Source organism: Fukomys damarensis, unplaced genomic scaffold, assembly GCF_012274545.1.
Source record: "Fukomys damarensis isolate Sample0158 unplaced genomic scaffold, DMR_v1.0_HiC HiC_scaffold_26, whole genome shotgun sequence".
NCBI lineage: Eukaryota > Metazoa > Chordata > Mammalia > Rodentia > Bathyergidae > Fukomys > Fukomys damarensis.
Window position 1 is genome coordinate 32,469,930 of NW_022900938.1, and position 21,789 is coordinate 32,491,718.

Here is a 21,789-nt window from a genome sequence, read left to right on the forward strand (position 1 = left end):
TTGAGTTTTGAGTTTATTGGTACATTTTAGGAATACAGTACAGTTACATTCATTGTTGGGATCTTGTACCTCTACATAGCAAGTCTTGATTCTCATTTTTCCCCTTACCCCTACCCTCCCTTCACCCCCTATACCCTATAATTTTAATCTCAAACTGTAGCCAACTGAAATTGTTGCTAAATTTACCCAAAGGCATAGTAATCTTTTTGTCATTAATGAAGTACAGAAGTTGGCATAATATAGGAAAGCAAAGGATGTACACACATGGAATCTAATAGACCAGTCACCCTTACCATGGTGAATATGTTCCAAGGCCCCCAGTGGATGCCTGAAATTGTGGCTTGTACCAATTCCTATATATGCTATGTCTTTAAGTATATCCATACTTAATATTAAATTAATTTTATAGTTATGTACATAAGAGATTAACAGCAATAACAAAATAAATTATAACAATGTAATATAATAAAAGTTATTTAATACTTATGAATTTTTTATTTCTGGAATTTTCCATTTATTGGTTTCAGACTGTAGATAAGGGAGGAATACTATAGAGTTCAAATCTACCCAGTAAATAGATCTGATTTATCAATTCACAGTTCTTATTGTTAGTAAATGTTAGAATTCAATCAGATGTACTATGTTGTTCTTTACATTTTTATTACCATCTCTATTTTACTGCAGCAAATGCTTTAAGCCAAATTTTGTGTTAGATAAGTAAGTAAGGGGAAGGGGGAAAAAAGTATGCATGATTAGTTACAAAGGTCTGCCAACAGTCTACCCTGCCTCTCAAAATGTATAAGGTTTGTCAATAATGTTGACAATAATGTGCTTTTAACATGCTACATACTATTAAAAATGTTCTATATACATTAACTCATTTAATATTCACAACTCTTCAAAGAGGGTACTATTACCATTTACATGTTACAAATGAGGAAAAAGACCCAAGGTCGCACAGCTTGTACACAGTATAAAGTTTAAACCCAGAGAATATGGCAGTCTGAATACTTAACTCCCACCTCATACAGCCTCTTACTGCAGCCAGCTGCTACCCACTGGAGAATTTGCAAATCGACTCTCTTTCTCTAATACAAGAAAACGAGCATTTTGGAGACATTTTGAGCAAAATCCCTAATTTGGGATTCTGGGGAAGCATGAGTTTTGCCTCTGTTCTACCCACCTACTCGCTACACAGAAGTATGCAAGAGAACAGAGTAATGCCTAGCTATCCACTAGCCAGCAACTAAGACTTACTTCCATTTTAGTTTCTCCAAACCCTTCTCTGTGAGCCTAAATTGACATATTTCCCTGGCACTTTTCACCACATAATCAATCACAAAATTTTCAATATGATACATACTTTCAGATCCACTTTATTCATAAATCTCCCCAAATAACCTAGTTAACCTTGCTAATCTTTGTTTCCAAAATTTGATCTCTATAAGTCAAAACCCTCTTCTATAATATCCATACTTACACAAATACACATACTTAAGCCTGAAATTAGAGTGGATTGGTCACAGTTCTATCTTAAGCTGATTCTTGGCACCCCTGCTTTGGTCTCTTGCCAATGGGAGAGGTCCACCTTCCCTCTCAAAATAAACCAATAGCAGTGGCTCATAGAAAACACAAAGTTATTTTATTGACTCACAGTTTATAATATCCTGGCAAAACAAATTATGCATTCTAGAAGAATTTAATATGATTATATATTAATACATTTATATAATTTGTGATTATAGAGTTTAACCCACCTTTTTATTTCTCTGATACCAAGAAATTAACATTGGAAATAAAGAGTTATATATACACCATCCTGGGATTCAACAATTACAGATTAAGTTAAAATTGATTGTCACATACTACCTGTGAAGGTCAATTCAAAATGTAGGCAGAATTTATTTTACATATTTTCTAATAATCTCCTTGAAAGCAGGAAATGACTTTTCTGTTACTTCTTAAAATATCAAATATATTATCATGAAAAGAATCAGCTTTCTCCTAATGTTCACTGAATTTGAAAATTACCCAGTCCTTTATCTTTAGAAATTTATGATGTATTATGAAATAGAGATGTGTACAGACAAAGGCAACCTTTTAGGGGGAAAAAAAATGACCAATCCTACCAGGCAGGTTTACAATAAGTTTCACCATTTGAAAGGTAAAGATCATCTTGCACAGGAAGAAAGTTTAACATTACATTCAAATGTCTGCTACAGTCTGACCAGTCTTTATAATGTGATCTAATTTGGCATAGCAACAGAGAGAAATTTTGTAAAAGAAATGATTTGTAAAAGAAATGCAATTTTAAAACAGTAATTTTTTTATCTTGAAAATTATTGAGATATCCTCATTTAAATGTCACTAAAGGAAATAACCAAAAATCTTTATGGTTTGGTTCTTCTGAAAGGTCATACACAGAGTGAAAAACAGCAGAATGCTGTGAAACCAGTGCCTAGAGGAATCCCGAAGCAATGCCAAGAAACAGAATGTACTCATAGTGACTAATACATGCAAATACTGGAAATAAATTCTAACAGATTACACAGGTTTTGTAGCAACTAAAAGGTATATTCAAATCATTTCAAAATTAATCAAGCTTAAGAATGTGGCAGTCTTCCCTGCTAATAAGAATATAAGCTGGTTAAGTAGCCTGGCTAACATATAAATTATAACCAATATCAGTAGGTAGAATTTTTTCAATGTATTTTTAATTAAAAAGGAAAAATTTATCCTTTAGCTGAATCAATTCACTGTTTCAGACTTTGTTAAATATGTTCATTTTTAATATATATCATTTCACTCTGATGAGGCATTAACTAAAAATCATGCTACAGAATCATGAAAGCAACATCCTCTTTATACCGAGAAATTCTGAAACATTTTTTATCATCTCTTAATCATTTATTGGGACATATCTGATGAGTTCTCTAACGCTGAGGAAGAAAGATATGATATAAAAAGATAAATAAAATATAGGTTTTTTTCAAAATCCGAATGTCAGTCACAGGTAGTTTCTTACTCAAGAACATAATTCTGAGGATAGGCTATAACAAACCAAAGCTAAATGTATTATAACTTGATTGGTAAAAACAGTTTAAAATAGCGCAGTTTCAAGATAAAACAGATATACAACTCCTTTTCTGTGAGGATTCTCTATCTCTTTATAATTAACATGTTTAATGAAATCAAGCCTTTTCCGTTTGAAAATGAAACTAATTGTGAATCTCTCTGCACCAAAAAGAAAAAAAAAAATCCTCGACAAGTTTAATTACAAGCATTCTTTGTAAAACCCAGTTTTACAGTCTGCCTTCAGCTGTAAGTAATAGTTTAACATAGATAGATCCTGAAAGCACCAAAAACATCACTACATCAATAGATCTGAGAAATTATTAAAGCCAGTGTCTTTTAAAACACTTCAGATATTACAATACAAGTTTCAGGAAATTAGCTTGTATCTCACATGTTAATAAACTGATTTTACTTAAACTTTTTTTTTTTACTGTGTGGAGCACTGTGATGATAATAGCACCAATTTTTATGCTTAAGAAATTCCAGATAAAAAAATTTATATCACTATCTGTACACAGCTGTAATAATATATTCCTATCAGTTTAATCCATTTATGTTATTTTATCATTTGAAGCAAAAGATGCAGTTTGACAAATCAGGCTTAATCTGGAAAAATCTGAAGAGCACTAAACCTTGATTTTAATCATACAAAGAATTTTGTCCTTTACTCCTCATTTCCAAAAACAACCAAAGTAAACACAAACCCCACACACACCAATATTTCTAAAATTCATATAACTTAGCTGCTGGACATAACTACAAGTATTACTTTTTCAAATATCCAAAGGAAAATCTGGTAATAAACAATTACATTGATTAATATATTATAAATTTTTGAAAACAAGAAAAAGCAAATAACCTACATTCTAATAGTATCAGAATTCACAAGGTCATACCTGATGACTCAGAGATCGAAAAGGCTCACACGATCCAGACTGCATGACCCTTCTATTTCCAGAAACCCCTAAAGATTGCATTTTCTGTCTTACAAAAGATAAGCACAGCCATCTCTGTCTCTCAGCATCTTAAGGCTAGTGAAGAAATTATCAAACAGCAGAATTGTCCATCGGTATCTGTTTAAGCCATCAAGATATCAGGTCTCGTGTACTGTTTATCATCTCTCTGTGCAGTTACAAACACCCTTGCTAGCAGAGGCTGACAGTTGTGTTTGCTGATGCTGTGAGTGCTGTCTGAAAACAGTAAGATTACTGCTTAAAGCAATTCTGCATCATGCAAACAGCATCAGCCACATCCTTCATGTTACCTTCTTCCTCCACTATTCAGATTTCACTTGCCAAGAAGACTTTTTTAATCAATACTTTTAAAATAAGCAATGCTCTTTAATTAAGTATACAATAAGCCTGATGTGAATACCATATTAAAATATTAATTCTCAACTATTAGAAAGCTTTCTCAATACATGACTAAGCTTTAGTATAATGATTTAACAAGCAAAATTAAAATCCCTTTTAAAAGACTCTTTCCTCCAAACCATGTGTATCATTACTCATCCAATGCATCAAAATTAGAAGTACCTAAAAATGAAGAATATTTATTCTGCCAATCTTTGATAATAACATATATCAGTAAATTGGTAAATATTTATTCACTTTTTAATTTTTAGAAATCTTATTTTTATTTCATATTCATCAGGCCTACATGCTCCAAATAAAACTATCTTTTATATTTTTATTTAAAGATTCTTCTGAAGTTTACAATGAAAAATACAATATGCTATTATCAAATTCCAAGACTGAATTATTATATCTATAAATGAAACCTCTGCAAAAGTTATTAGTGTTGTACTCTATCCATCAAGGTTCTAGATATGATTTCTTTTTAGAAAACACAGCAGAATCAGAAAACTTTTTAAGATTAGTGCCATAGTCTGAATTAAAGAACTAACATTCTCTAAAATTATAATTGGAAAGACTTTCTATTTACCATGTGTTTTAACAATAAAGCCAAAAATAAACTAAATTATTGTCAATTAATTAACTAATCCAAAATTAGGACACAAAGTACCCTAATTTTACCGTAAAACAGCTCCCACATTTAGGTAGAGCCTGAATTAGTAATATTCTGAATACTTTATTTATATGCCTGTGAAATAAACTAATTGAATTTTCATGATAGCTGAAGTACTGTGCAAGAAATATTTGAGCTAAAAGTAAACAAAAATAAATCATTATAATGTCCCTTCTCCCATTCACATTTGATGAACATAATATCTATTATCATGCAGGTCAGTAATAATGAGTCTTAAGAAATTATGTTTCTTTAGTAACCTGAACACTATCTTTTTTGAGAAATTACTGCCTCTAATTGCATGTGTAGACATAGATACATAGGACTTGGTATTTTGGCTGAATGCATACCTGACACATCCAGACAAAAAATGACAATGAGACATAGTGCAGCTATACAATATTTACCTTCATATTGTAATCAAAATAGGTACTCATCTTTCAAGACCTATCTTCTAAGTAAGTCCTTCCTAAGCTAAGCTACATCATCTCTCTGTATTCATTCTTTCCTTTAAGAATTATCAAACCTTCAACCTGTTTACATACTGTACAGGTGCCAGAGACTCCTTAACAAACAACCAAACTTTCCTTCCATAAAGGAGACAAATGAGTTTGTTTTATTATGATAGAAGAATAAGACAGCTATAGCAGACATCCTACCCTAGACTACAGAATAAAAGAATCTCCCTGTAAAAGTGGAGAAGATCCTGAGCAAATCACATTCTAGCAATGGTAAATACTGAACATGGTTAGACTGTAAAGTTTATGAACAGAGGAGAGAGAAGAGAAGCCATGGACTTATCATGGGAAGATAGACAAGTTAGGAGGACCATACACAGTTTTTGTCAGGAAATGATGAAAGCCTGAATCAAAGAGGTTGCAAAAGGCATGGAGAAATGAATAGATTCCAAATACTTATCTTAATGAACAGGGACAGATTTGGGGAATTTATGTCAGAAATAAGAGAAAAAGAAATGTCAAGGTTTATTTCTAATTTCCTGTATCAATTTAGATCTCATTTTATGATATGATTCATCATATGCAAGTCAGTCATAATGGTTTAAGGTTTTTTAATTTATCAATTTCATGTGCTTATGTTTCATTTTTAGAAACAATTTGTAAAGTCTTGAGAGGGAACATTTAGTCAATATTCGTTCATTTTATATATTTTTTTCTTTTTTTTTTGGTCTGCATTCCTTCTCTATATGCCCTCTAATGCACATATTGTGAGCAAAGTTATTAAATGAATAAGCATGAAATAATAAAATTAAATTCCTTATATATATATATTGATAAAGCATGAATATAAATTTTGCTTTTAATAATTCCCTTAATGATACTAGTTAGTAAACATAATTTGGCTTTTCGGAGTGTTTTCTTCCCAACACATTTGATATTTGCAATAAAAATAACAAACCCAAGTGCATAGATGCTGTTGATCTTTTAACCATAAATTTCTTATTGATAATTCATCACTAGACACACAATAGTAAATTAAGATAATTAGCTGATTAAAACTATAAGCAATTGTAGATAAATATTGCTCTTAAAAAAGAATTTATTCATAAAATGTTACAACTGGAATGTTATTAAGGTATGCTCAGCATAGTAAGGAGCATTACCTAAGAAGTCGAACAAATGTTTCATAAAAGGGATGATGAGTAGCCAAAACTTTGCAGAGCAATCCTTAAGCACAAATGAAGAGAAAGCCAAAAGGATGTCTCTTAGTCATTTCAGGTAGATATAATAAAATTCCAGAAGAGTAGGTGCCTTGTGAACAACTAAATTTATTTCTCACAGCTCAGGAGTCTTAAAGGTCCAAGATCATGGGATCATCAGATTCAGTGTCTAGTAAGGGTTTTCTTCTTACTATAACTTCACATGGCAGTATAAGACAACTCACTGGGGCCTCTTTTGTAAGGGTACTTTCCCATTATAGAGGGTAGAACCATCATATAGGTGATACACTATCATATTTGAGATTCACTATCATATTAGTTATTGGGTTTTCAAAACATAACCTTTGAGATCATTCAGACCTTGGCAGGGTGCCTTTATTCATACAATATTCCAGCCATAGTAGTGTCACTAAGGTACATTCATAAAGAAAAGAGGGATGTTCTACAGCCACAATTCAAAAATGACTTTATTTATTGATTTCCTGAACATCAGAACATCCCAAATAGTCAAGGATAGGCATCTTATAAAGAAAAGAGATTAATAACTATATGTTTAACTCTTGATTTGCATTTCTCAGCAACCATCTCATCCAATACTTTTATTTTACACACAAATATCTAAAAACTAGAGAAGTTAAATGAGTTTCTCAAAGCCAGTTACTAGCACAGTCAAAGCCAAGATTCCCAATTCCTGTCTCCTAATGTCAAAGTTTTTATGAATTTAATCATTGTCTCATAATTACACTTTTTGTGAAAATCTTTATCTTCATTCATTTTAATATTGTTTCTTTCTATATTTTTGCTAGGTTAAGAAAAGTAATTGCTTCAAAAATTCATAAGAATCCCAAGTTTTCTATACAAAAGTTTGTTTCCATCATAAAGCATTTACTTGTAACTTTTACTTAAAAATGAATTACTTCAGAGAATACCTCTAAAAATAAGTGAATTGGGCCAAGAATTTAGCTCAGTGGTGCCTCCCTCTGCCTGCCTCACAAACATAAGGTTCTGAGTTCGATCCCCGGTACCAAATAATACTTAATTAATTATTTTTATGTGCTTTAAAATGTGTGAATTAATGCAATTTCTCAAAGTAAGTTAGCAAAATCTATTAAGACTTTAAAAAACATTCAATCATTTGCCTCAGTTTCAGTTTGGAAATTTTGTCTTAAGGCAGTAGTGCAGATTAAAATTCATGCACAAAGATATTTGGGACTATATTATTCAGAAGAGAAAAACAGGAAAGGCTGTCTGTCTTGTGGTATGCCAAAAATTAATGCCAAATAATCAAAGAATATTATGAATAAAATATATTAATAACAAAAGAAAATATGTATTATAATAAAACACAAAATGAAAACAAGGTCTCAATATATTTATGGAGTACAAATTCCTTGACATAAAATCTACCTACATTGACAAAATAGATGAAATACTGAATTATAAATATGACCCCAGTGATTCATCTTATAAATATATACCTAAAGACTTTGTTTTTCTATAAGAACTTAGATGAAATATTGAATTCTAAATATGACCCCAGTGATTCATCTTATAAATATATATCTAAAGATTTTGTTTTTCTATAAGAACTTGTTTCTGAGAAGTGTTGTCATACTTTTTAAAAACCTTTCTTATGTGTTTCATCTTTCCATCTAAAATCAGGCTTTAAATTTCAGTTTTATAAAATTTTTACTTACACTTTTGTTTCACGTTCATGAAAATATTCAAATCTATTTATTCTAGATGTTCTAGATTTTAAAACTATTTTTATGTACCTTAGATAGTATTTACTATGTGTGTGATTATTTAATATTACTTTCTTTATTTATTTATATCAGGCAAAGGCAAGTAAGGCCATTTTTGTCAAATTTGTTCTCAAGTTAATTTTAGTGTTACATTTTTTTAAAGTGAAAAAATTTGTATGGTACAATCTTGTGTTATTATTTGTCTAACTAGTCATAGTGGTTTCATCTGTTGGTTCTCTTATATGAGAATCTTAGAGTAGAAATAAAGAGCAAAATAAAAGATAGATAGTGAGGAATAGAGAGATAGATCATTGTAAAAGGGAAATGGATCAAGAGATGGAGGGGAGGAGAGAGATGGAAAGGATAAGCGATGAAAAAAAAAGGAATCGGTATGTATTACGTACATGTAACAACTCCACATAAGGAATGTACACATCATGTAGTATAAACATGTACCAAAAAAGAGGAAAGGAAACGGATCAAGGGATGGGAGAAGGGGGAGGGAGAATGGGAAAGGGGATGGAAAAAGGAATTAAGATGTGTTATGTATATGTACCAACTTTGGAAAAGGAATGTGAACATCATGTGTACTACACAAATGTACTAATAAACTAAAATTTAAAAAATAAAATAAGTCATTTCACAAATCGGACAAGAGAAAGCACTTTACTTTCACTTGTACAGGAATATGGTTGAACTGGGGGTGTACGTTACCAAGTATATTTACTTTATAAAAACATAAAGGAAGAACACCTATTAGATGGTTAGGAGATGAATCTTTGTTATTAAAAACCTGATTACTATAATAATCACTGCCTCATGGGGTAAATGTCATGGATGCCACAACACAATGGATCAGTACAGACAGAGCATGTATACCTACTTGAAAAACAAATTTTACCTGTCTGAATAAATAAAGAGATTATTTTTTCAATACACTAACATCAAGATGCAATAATGTCATGTTATTTTTTACTTAAATTTTTAACAGATCCTATTTTTTATAATTTCATCATTCTAGTTTTCTTAATGAAATTTTATCACGTGTAAATTATGTAACAATTTCCTGGATAATACTTATTCTGAATTTGACTTTCCATACTAATTATGAAAGTACTTTACTACTCAGACAGGAGAAAATGAGAAGATGATTATGAACAGGAGAAATCAAATAAAATTTAATTACACAGAGTGACCACTGATATCTTACTTTTAGCATTATAATTAAGGTGCACTTAAAATTATACTAACTATTCACCTGTATCAAGTATTACAAACATTTTCTCAGTCAGTTAATTATACTTTGTACAATAGAACAATTTATTTTTTTTCTCATTGAGTTTATTGGTACATTTTAGTATACAGTACAGTTGCATTCATTACTGGGATCTTGTACCTTTATATGACAGGTCTTGGTTCTCATTTTTTCCCCTTACCCCTACCTCCTTTCACCCCCCTCCTCCCTTCGCTATTTACAAATACTTTATTTCCATTTTTTCATTTGCTCATTTATTTTCTTTTCCCTTATTTCCTTTCCCCTACCTTTACCATTTCCCCTACACCTTTAGCCCATTTTTTCCTATTTCACAATGTCAGTTATACTATTAGGATCTTATATAACATTATAGTTTTTTAGACCATAAAAAATATTTGGTATTTATACATGTGTGACTTATGTATTTCACTTAGGAGTATATGCTCAATATGTATCCATTTTCCTATGAATGAATCTAATTTCTCATTCTTATGGCTGAGTAATATTCCATTTTATAGAAAAACCACGTCTTCTTTATCCAGTCTCCAACTGATGGGCAAATGGGCTGTTTCCAAGTTTTGGCTATTACAAATTGTTCCGCTATAAACATAGGTGCACATATATCACTGTGATATGATTCTTTTAATTCTTTTAGAAAGATACCCAGCAGAGGGATGGCTGGGTCAAATGCAACCTCTAATCCCAGCTCTTTGAGGTACCTCCATATTGATTTCCATAGTGGTTGCACGAGTCTGCACTCCCACCAATAATGGAAAAGTGTTTCTTTCTCCGCACAACTCCACCAACATTTTTTATTGTTTGATTTCTTGATAGCAGCCATTATTTATGCAGTGAGGTGGAATCTATCTCAGTGTTGTTTTCATCTTCATCTCTCGATTGACCAGTGATGAGGAACATTTTTTCATATATTTAATTGAGGCTTTTACTTCTTTGTCTGAGAAATGTCTGTTCATTTCAGATGCCCATTTTTTAAAATGGGTCTTTATATTTGGGGGGGGGCGGACTGTTTGAGTTCTTTATATATTCTAGATAATAGTTATTTTTCTCAGGAGCAGCTGGTAAAAATTTTTTCCCACATTGTAGGTTGTCTCTGAGTTCTGTTGATGGTTTCTTTTGCAGTGCAGCTTTTTAATAAGATGAGATCCCACTTGTTGATTCTTTCTGCTAGTTCCCATGCTACTGAGGGTTTGTTCATAAAGTCTTTTCCTATGCCAATGTCTTCAAGAGTTCTGCCTAACTTATCTTCCAGCAAATGTAGTGTCTCTTTTTTCAGTATTTAGATCTTTAATCCACTTGGATTTTAGTTCAGTGCATGGTGAAAGATAAGGTCTAGTTTTAATCTTTGGCAGGTTGAAAACCGGTTTTTCCAACACCATTTATTGAGAGGCTATCTTTCCTCCAGTAAGGATGGTCAGCTCCTTTACCAAAGATGAAGTAGCTGAGTACATCCGGAATTGTTTTTGTGTCTTCCAGTCTGTTCCACTGATCCTCAGGTCTGTTTCTTTGCCAGTATCATGCTGTTTTTATCACAGTGGCTTTGAGGTGCAGTTCAGATTGGGAATTGTTATACCCGCTGCCATGTGTCTGTTGCCTGGGATGGCTTTTGCTATTCTAGGTCTCTTCTGGTTCCAAATGAATTTTTGGATTATTTTTTCTAGTTCTGTGAAATATACTGTTGGAATTTTAATCAGCTGATAGAACAATTTAATGATTAACTGGTATTCCATCAAATAGAGATTCCAAACTTCATTTAACCAGTACTCTATTCTTAATAATTTTTATGGATAACAATGATTATTTGTAGTTTATTTGTGCATGTAATTTTTCACATATCTTCTATCTTTTTTTTTTTAAACCAGGGATTGAACTCAGGACCTTGGGCTTACAAGACAGGCAGCAGAACCACTGAGCTATATCTCCAGCCCTATCTTCTACTTTCTAAGAATAAACTCCAATAAGCAAACTTACCAAATCAAGAAATATAAACTATTTTTTCTTTTTCTCTTTTGTTGTTGTTCTTTGCTTCAGTGATTGGGTGATACAAACATTTTCAAGGTTTTAGATATAGGTTATCAAGTTCATCTCCAGCAAGGTTGTATCTATTTACACTCTCAAACAAAAATATATTTTGCTTAAATTTGTCTGGATTACAAGATTAGGTTAACACACAGTCTTATGTAAAATAATGACTTTAGTCAATTAAAATGAAAATTAAAAAAGGAAAACTGGGCATACTTTAAGACAAAAGCTTAAATTAAGGATAATTAAATAAAAATAAGGAAAACAAAATTTAGTATAAAGAAAACCTTCTTGTTTTTGTGTTATAAACAAAGCAGTAATAATGATGGACCCAGGAAATATACCCAGGCAAAACAAAACAATAAAATTCTAAATAAAAGATTGCTAAGGAGAATAAGTAAAAATTAATAAAAATGTAGTGGTTTCTCTGTTTATTCAAAAAAAAAATTCTATTCAATGTTTTTAGGCCACAGCTGAGCATGAGTGACTAAAGCCACAAAAACGCAAAACCATAGATAAAGGATGATGACTATACTCAAATTGTGTTTAAGTGACAGTTTTAGAAAACTGAAGATAGGCTTGTCCTTTTTAAATTCTAATGTAGACAAGGCCGCAGATCATAAGTAAATATGATTTTTAGTGGCAAAAAAAGAACACTGAAAAGGATAGACAGCTCAAACCCATCCTTTATTGTCAAAAGGACTCATTGGTCTGTATTTAAAAGTACAAGATATGGAGGCAGAATGTTGAGTTCAAATTCTGGGTTTTATTTCGGGATCTGTATGTACTCTATCTATCTTGGTTTCCTTATATGTAAAATGATGACCCTAGAAGGGTTACTACAAGGATTGAATAGTGAGAAATTGGGAATGCTGTGGTTGTCATGGAGTAATTGTTGAATAAATGTCTGCTATCAACATTCTAAGAAAGGTTAACTTGTTGCAGTGTCACAAAAAAGAAAAATCTCAGCTGTGTAAAATAAATGTATGAACTAATCAAAGGTATAAACATGAGGAGCAGGAGTTTCTAAGATCTGAGAATAGCGATGTAGATGCAATGTAGATACTCCAGATCTAGTGGACTAGGCCATATTTTTAAAAAAATTCAGGGCTATATTACAACTTTGGCACTACCATGGCTTTGAAGTGAGACAAACATTAAATAAATCTTGGATTTACCAATTAATAAGCATGAATAAATTGCTAAAATTTCTAGCCTCAGTTTCCTCATTTCTAAAACACAGTTTATAATGTTAGCTACTTCATAAAGTTATTTTGAAAGTTAAATAAAATCTACATAAAGCAATACATATAAGTGAAGCATATATATGTTCAATAAATTATAAACATTACTACTTTCATCTCCACTACTGAGCAAAGAATCAATGGATCTTTTAAACTTTGAGAAGGTAAAGGGAGAGGAGAAAGTACATAATGGAAGATGACTGGATTTTTTTCCCTTCCCACATCCAATGACTGTTTTTCTATCCTCCTTATTCTCTACATTGCAGCATTTTCCTCACATTGCCAGCACAGAAAAATAATTAAATTTATGTGGACTGAATTAATGACCACCACCTAATTACCAAATCCAGTAACCATTTCTTTTTAGCCAAGTTCTCACTATATAGTTCAAGCTGGCCTAGAACTCATGGCAATCCTCTTGCCTCAGCCTCCCAAGCATTGGGATTTCTCCAGTAACCATTTTTTAAATATTACTTTCAAACGATCTGAAACTACTCTGTCACTGCTTACTCAAAAATTCCATATGTCAAAAAAAGGGGGGGCAGGGATTTAGCTCAACGGTTTGGTAGCCTGCCTTGCAAGTGCAAGGACCCAAGTTCAATCCCTGGTACCAAAAAAAAAAAAAAAATCCATATGAACTTCCTCATCTAGTATTTGATGAACTAGGCTCTGACAGAACTTTCCAGCCTCATTAACTACTCTCATCCTTTATTTATCTCATCCTCCACCTAAACTTAGTAGCTCATTATTCTCAATAATAATTCGGAGCTTTAGGCCTCTTGCTTTGTTCCTAGCTCTGTTTTGGTGCTGCTATTTATCTTACAGACATCTTGCAAGTTACCAAAAACCTCTATGGATTTTAGTTTTTTATCGATAAATTGGAGATAATAGTACCTAGCAACATAATGTTCACTGAAGATTAGATGAATTAAAAATATAAAGTAGGGAAATCGAACACTTTACTAACACAAATAAACAAAAAAATCAACAAAAATAAATCAGCCCTTAACCAAACCTTTAAACCAATGGACTTAGTAGATATCTATAGTTATAGTATTACACTCAACAAAAGCAGAATACACATTCTTCTCAGCAGCACCTGGGACTTTCTCAAAAATAGACCACATACTAGCTCACATAATATACTTAGTAAATACAAAGAAATTGAAATTATCTCATGCATATTATCAGATCATACTGCAATTAAACTGGAAATAAATGGCAAAAGAAATCACAAAAAATATATAAAACATGGAAATTAAATAATACCCTTTTGAACAATCAATGGGTCACAGATTAAATTAAAAAATAAGTTAGACAGTTTCTACAATTGAACCATAATGCCAATACAACGTACCAAAAATTATGTAACACAATAAAAGCAGTCCTACAAGGAAAGTTTATAGTGGTGAATTCCCACATGAGGAAAAACAGAGTTAGCTCAAATAAATAATTTAATGTTGAATCTCTAGCTTCTAGAAAAACAAGAAAAAGTCAAAACCCAAGGACATACAAGGGAGCAAAATAAAGATTAGAGCATACATTAATGCAATTCAGACTAAGAAAACAATACCAAAATTTATGAATCATACAGCTGGTTCTTTGAAAGATTAAATAAAATAGAAAAACTCTTAGCAACTTAATGAATGAAAAGACCCAAATCCATGCAATCAGAAATGAAAAAGGTAAAATCACAATGGAGCCTGCAGAAATTAAAAAGATCATCAGCACCCACTTTGAAATGCTGTGCTATGGGCTGGGGATTTAGCTCAGTGGTTTCACTGCCTGCCTCTAAAAGCTCAAGGTCCCAGGTTTGACCCCCGGTACCAAAAAAAAAAAAAAGAAATGCTGTACTCTAATTAGATGAAAAATTCACATGAAATGGATAGATTTCTGGATAAATATGAATTACCAAAGGTCAATCAAGAAGATATAAAAATTCTAAATGATCCAATATCAGTCAATAAAATTGAAGAGTAATAAAAAAAAAAAAACTACCAACAAAGAAAAGCCCAGGTCTTAAAGGACTCACTGCTGAATTCTATAAGTACTTTGAAGAATGCCACTACTCCTGAAATTCTTTCATGAAATTGAAAGAGAAACAATTCTTCCAAAGTCATTCCTGGAAGCAAGTATTATCCTGATACCAAAATCAAAAATGGATCCAACCAAAAAAAGAATACTACAGGCCAGTCTCTTTAATGAACATAGATGCAAAATTCCTGAACAATACACCAGCAAACAGAATGCAGCAAATCATCAAAAAGTTACACATTGTGACCAAGTTGGATTCATCACAGGGATTAAAGGATAGTTCAACATATGCAAATCAATAAATGTAATACACCACATTAACAGAAATAAGAACAAAATTACATGATCATCTCAACAGATACAGAAAAAGCACTTCACAGAGTCTAACACTCACTCATAATAAAAACCCTACAGAAAACTGGAATAAATGGTCTTTATCTCAAGCTGATAAAAGCCATCTATGACAAACCAATAGCCAACATTATACTAAATGGTAAAAAACTGACAGCTTTCACTTTGACATAAGGAGCAAGACCAAGATGCCCATTATCACCACTCCTCTTCAGTATAGCTATGGAAACATTAGACAGAGTGATCAGACAAGAAGAAGAAATAAAAGGAATGTGGATAATAAAGAAAGAAGTTAAATTATTATTATTTTCAGTTGACATGATACTCTACCTAGAAAACCCCAGAAACTTCACCAAGATTCCTAGATTTAACAGTGAAATTGGGTACCATAGCAGGATACAAAGTCAACAATCAAAAATCATCCACCATGCCATCAGTAAGTGTGAGCTCATCCCTGGGAGCAGCGGTGTGGGCCAAAGTGGTGTGGCGACAAGTGGGTACAAGCTAGGGCCCTGCCCCAACCCCAAAGGTTTAGGCATAAATGCCCAAACCATGGCCTACCTAGAAAAGAGCTGCACACATGTGCAAGCTTCATCCAGAGTCCCACCATACTATTGGCTACAGCCAAGAGCTCACCTGGAAAGGAACTACACAAGCAAGAATCAAAGGCTCACTCCAATACCACTGATATGTGCCTGGAGACCCTAGCCAGAAGCCTACACAGACAATAGGAACTGGGATACACATCCCCTAGCCAAAGGCTCCCCCAGACAACAGCTACATAACAGCCCCAGTGAGAGGTTCACCTACATACTATCTCAAGTGTACACAGACCCCAGCCAGAAGCCTTCCCAGACAACAGGTCAGCTCAGGGATACAGAAGTCCACCATTCTAAAACCAGGAATTGGTGTACTGGGGAGCAGCAGATTAAAGGCTGGTCAGTGGCCTGCTGAGAATTGAAGACCACTGGGTGAGCAAAAAGTTACCTCAACAAAGGCACAGGAGGGTGCATTTGTTGAAATGAGAAGACATGGAAATAAGTGTCAAAACCAGACTTCCAGATCACCTAAGACAACCCTAAAGGGACATGAGATAGAACATTCTGATACTCAACCCACTGGACTCCCTGAACTGACAACAAAAAAGGATCTGGAAAAAATGAAATCAGAAATAATTTCTCAGATAACAGCAGAGATTGTGCCCATAGTACAAGACATGATTAATAAATCTAGAGAAGACACAGATTTTAAAAAAACAGAGGAGCTGAGAAACGTGATGAAATCCCAACATGGTAAACTAATGGAATCTATAAAACAGTTGCAAACAGATTTCCAAGAGATTAAAAACTCCACTGAAAGTTTATGTAGCAGAACAAGCCAATGCCAGGACAGCATTTCAGATATAGAAGTTAGGATTGCAATTAGTGACCAGGAAAAGAAAAATCTCATAAAAAATAGTAAGGGAACACAAAAGATCAATCCAGAAGCTGCTAGATGATCCAAAGAAAAATAACATAAGACTGACTGGAGGAGTCAAGGAAGAAACAGGAGAGAGTGCAGACGACATAAAAAAAAATGTTCACAGAAGCAATGGCAAAAAACTTCCCAAATAAGGTGAAAGAACCTGACATACTGTTGGGGCCCAGTCATGACCCACTGGAGTTTGACATTTCGAAAATAACTTCTTCCTGTATAATTAAGGCATCAACATTTGCTACTCTTCAAGGAAACTGTTAAGCTTGTTTTGACTCTTTGACCCTGACATAACAGGAAACTCATTAGCCGAAGATCTGATGTTATCTGTAAGAGTCAGGAAATCCGGTCTTTGAAAAACAGTTACTTGGTGTTTTTTGTTGTTGTGTGCCCTTAAAAGCTTCCTGTTGCTGTGAACCTATAAAAGGAGCTCTTTCTGTGAAATAAATCAGACTTCTCTTTGTCTCCCCTCAGGTTTGAGTGTTCTTTCCTTTCTCAATCCTCACTCCCCGACTCAGGCATGTTCATGTTGTGACGGCTGGACCACCACAAGTGGCGCCCGAACAGGGACCTGAAGAACAGGGACTTGAAGAACAGGGACCTGAGTATCGAGGGATTCAGTGAAGGACACCGCTGGATAAAGAATAAAAGGAGATCTTGACAAAAAGAAAAAAGAAGACCTTCAAAAGGAAGGCAAAAAGAGGAGCGGTGAGTTTTCTTGTAAATATTAAAAATGGGAGCAGGCAAGAGTTGCATGGTTTTTGTATATATGCTTAAAGATTTATTGTGTGTCGGTGGTGCTAGAGTAGGGCACCAGCAATTGTGTAATTTATTAGAATTTGTAGAAATAGTTTGTCCTTGGTTTTCTTTTCTTTGCTTCAGTGTCTTTCTTTTCCTGTTAATGTCTGAATTGGTAATTCGTGATCCGGATCAATTTGGAGGCAGGGAGGGAGGTCCAGGCAGATGTGCTAGTGGACTCCCCGCAGCAGGGGCCGGAGAGGTCCTTTGCCCTTCTGGAAGGAACTTTGTCTCTCTGTTTATGGGGAGGGAGGTTGATTTTTTTCCCCTCCTCAAGACCCTCTGGTCGAGAGTGTTCTTCTGGTACTGGTTTCGGAAGAGGAGATTAAGGAGATTCCCCGACAGAGTCCCTGGTTCTTCTTTCGGTTTGGTTTTCATAAGTCTTTGTCTTACATTGTTTGGCCTCTTTTGCTCCAGCCTAGGAGTTGCTCAAACTTCTGCTCTGCGACAGTCAGCTGTTAGTGAAAACTAGTTTTGGTAACACTTCTTGTGCAAATGATTAAACTGCAATTATAAGTTTAACTTGCTCTTTTAGGTTAATACTATTCTATTGGCAGCTAGTCAAATTTTAAGATGTAATAATCTAAAAGCAGAAAAAGGACATTTTAAGCTGAAGTTTGTTATAGAAGGTTAATAGTAAATGAGATAGAAAAATATTAGGAACGCTATAAGTAAGAGCTGTACTTTTAACATGAAAGGTTTTGTATGTTCCTCTTGTCTATATGTATGTTGAGAAAGTATGTGAAAATGATTTATTTATGTTCGCTTGTTCGTTTTAAGTCTGTTATAAAAAGTTTTAGAGTCAAGAAGAGCTTTCATTCCTTTAACCCTAATTCTACAAGAGATCTGTTAATTTTGATCTGCAAAAGTTTTGACTAGTAGTAACGAAAGATTTTATAATTCAATTGGCCAAAACCACCTAAATAGACAGCAAGGAGAATTTAATGCAACTTATGAGATGCTAGCAGGAGAGGGACCTTATGACAATCTACTGAGCCAATAGGCCAGAGATAAAACTGTTAATTCAAGGAAAATCTTTTACTGGGTTATTAGATACTGGTGCTGATGTCTCCGTTATAACTGCTGACCAGTGGCCTTCTACATGGCCTTTGCAGGAGACTGTCTCTCAATTACAAAGCATTGGTTAAAGTAGAAATCCTAAACAAAGTACTGATATATTAAATCGGAGTGATTTAGAAGGACATTGTGGGACTTTTCAACCATATGTTATTCCTGGCCTCCCGGTTAATCTATGGGGAAGGGATGTCATGCAACAAATGGGAGTTTATTTATATAGCCTTAATCAAAAGGTCTCTAACCAAATGTTTGATCAAGGATTCTTGCCTAATGTTGGTTTAGGAAAGGAAGGTCAAGGAATTCAATTTCCTGTGACTCCGTCAGCTCATCCTCCTAAACAAGGCCTGGGATATTTTCCCTAGGGGTCATTGACATGCCTGCACCCCATGCAGATCCAATAGTCTGGAAAGATGAAAAACCTGTTTGGGTTGACCAATGGCCCTTAACTAGTGAGAAATTAACAGCTGCCCAACAGTTAGTGCAGGAACAATTAGATAAAGGCCACATTGAACCGTCTGTCTCTCCTTGGAATTCACCAATTTTTGTTATAAAGAAAAAGTCTGGTAAATGGAGCTTATTGCAAGATTTAAGAAGGATTAATGAAACTATGGAAATCATGGGAGCATTACAACCTGGTCTTCCTCTTGCCTCTGCAATACCTAGAAATACTTTTAAAATAGTTATTGATTTAAAGGATTGTTTTTATACTATACCTCTAGCCCCTACAGATTGTAAACGATTTGCTTTTAGTGTCCCTTCTATTAATTTCCAGGAACCTATGCAAAGGTACCAATGGAGAGTTTTGCCTCAAGGTATGGCAAATAGCCCTACCCTATGTCAAAAGTTTGTAGCGCAGGCTCTTTCCTGTATTAGACAAAGTTATCCTTCTGTTTATATGATACATTATATGGATGACATTCTCTTAGCAAATGAAGATGAATCATTATTGCTTACTGTATTTGTTTATTTACAAAAGGTTTTAAATGATTATGGGTTAGTTATTGCTCCTGAAAAAATTCAACAGGAGTCTCCTTTTTCATATTTGGGATATCAGCTATATCCTCGAAAAATATTTACCCAAAAGTTACAGATTCGAAAAGATAATTTGAAAACTTTGAATGATTTTCAAAAATTATTGGGAGATATAAATTGGATACGTCCCTATTTAAAATTAACTACCGGAGAATTAAAACCTTTATTTGATATCTTGCAAGGGGATCCTGATCCTTCCTCCCTCAGGACCCTCACATATGAAGGACGATTGGCTCTTCAAAAGGTGGAAATAGCCATTTCTAATCAACAGATATTTTATTTTGATTATCAAAAACCCTTAGAAGCTTTTATTTTTCTAACCAAACATTCCCCTACAGCTGTTTTGTGGCAAAATGGACCTTTATTGTGGTTACATTTATCTGTTTCACCTGCCAAAAACTTACAACCTTATTATGAAGCTGTTGCCCAACTTGTTCAATCAATCCGATGTAATGCTCGGAAATATTTTGGTATAGAACCTTCCATTATTGTAATTCCATTTACAGGAAAACAATTAGATTGGCTGTTTCAGAATTGTGATTCCTGGGCTATTGCATTTGCATATTTTTCAGGCCAAATTAAATTTCATTATCTACCTAATAAATTGTTACAATTTGCAAATCTTCAATCTTTTATTTTTCCAAAAATTATTTCATTTAAACCTATACCTGATGCCATTGTTATTTTCACTGATGGATCCTGTAATGGAAAAGCTGTTTATGTTATTGATGGTCATGAAAAGGTTTTTTCCACACCTGCCACTTCGGCACAAGTAGTTGAATTGTGTGCCATTCTTTTTGTTTTTCAGGAATTTGCCCATGTTTCTTTTAATCTATATACTGATAATCAGTATTTGGCTAAAGCCCTTACTTCTTTAGAAATTATGGCCTGTATTAATACCAGTAATTTAGAGATTCAACAACTTTTTATTCAAGTACAAAATTATATTCATAATCGTTCTCTTCCTTGTTTTATTGGACATATTCGAGCACATACTGTTTTACCTGGTCCATTGTCTTTGGGAAATCATCTTGCTGGTGCTTCCACAAAATTGATTGCCCTTTCTAAAATTGATTTAGCTCATCAATCTCATCAACTCCATCACCAAAGTAGTCGTACTCTTAGATATCAATTTCAGATTCCTCGAGAAGCTGCTCGACAAATTGTTAAACAGTGCTCCACTTGTCCTCAACTTTCGTCTGTTCCACATTATGGTATTAATCCTCAAGGTTTGCTTCTTAATCAACGATGGCAGATGGATGTTACTCATGTAATGGAGTTTGGAAAACAAAGGTATGTACATGTTGTTGTTGACACATTTTCAGGATTTATTCTTGCTTCAGCTCAAACAGGAGAAGCTACTAAACATGTTATTGCTCACTGTATATATTGTTTCTCCATTTTAGGAGTACCTCAAAAAATAAAAACAGATAATGGTTCTGGATATGTTAATAAGGCCTTCAAACTATTCTGCCAACAAATGCATATTGTGCATATTACAGGTATTCCCTATAATCCTCAAGGACAGGGAATAGTTGAACGTGCTCATGGCACATTAAAAGTGCAACTTCTTAAAATAAAAAAGGGGGAGTTATATCCCTCCTCACCCAGAAATTATTTAAATCATGCTATGTATATTTTAAATTTTTTACAAATTGATAAGCATGGCCATTCAGCAGCAGAAAGATTCTGGCATCCACAAGGTTCTCCATATACCTTGGTAAAATGGAGAGATCCCTTAACTGGTCAGTGGTATGGACCTGACCCCATTTTAATATGGGGCTGAGGATATGTTTGTGTTTTCTCGCAGGAACATGATGGAGCTCGATAGTTACCAGAGAGATTGGTTCATCATGTGGATCATCCTGACAAGTCTACATCCAGTATCATGGGACAGTAACCTCCACAATCATTACCTTTGTGTGGAGAAGAAACAGAAATAGGCAGTACTACTATTTT

The 21,789-nt window shown here is 33.7% G+C and overlaps 1 protein-coding gene across 8 annotated transcripts in view; it reads right to left on the minus strand.

The window, feature by feature from the left end:
• The window catches only part of Slc4a10 (solute carrier family 4 member 10), a 319,554-nt gene that overhangs the window by 219,571 nt on the left and 78,194 nt on the right, over positions 1-21,789 (minus strand). The window contains exon 1 of one of the 8 annotated variants that reach the window (XM_033756297.1): positions 3,972-4,257. The exons of 5 other annotated variants lie outside the window; for them this stretch is intronic. In XM_033756297.1, the coding sequence (XP_033612188.1) occupies positions 3,972-4,052 (81 nt within the window). In that variant the 5' untranslated portion in view covers positions 4,053-4,257. Of the gene's footprint in view, positions 1-3,971; positions 4,258-21,789 lie in introns of those variants that run through there. 2 more of the 8 variants (XM_010606843.3, XM_010606842.3) reach the window with 2 other exon arrangements.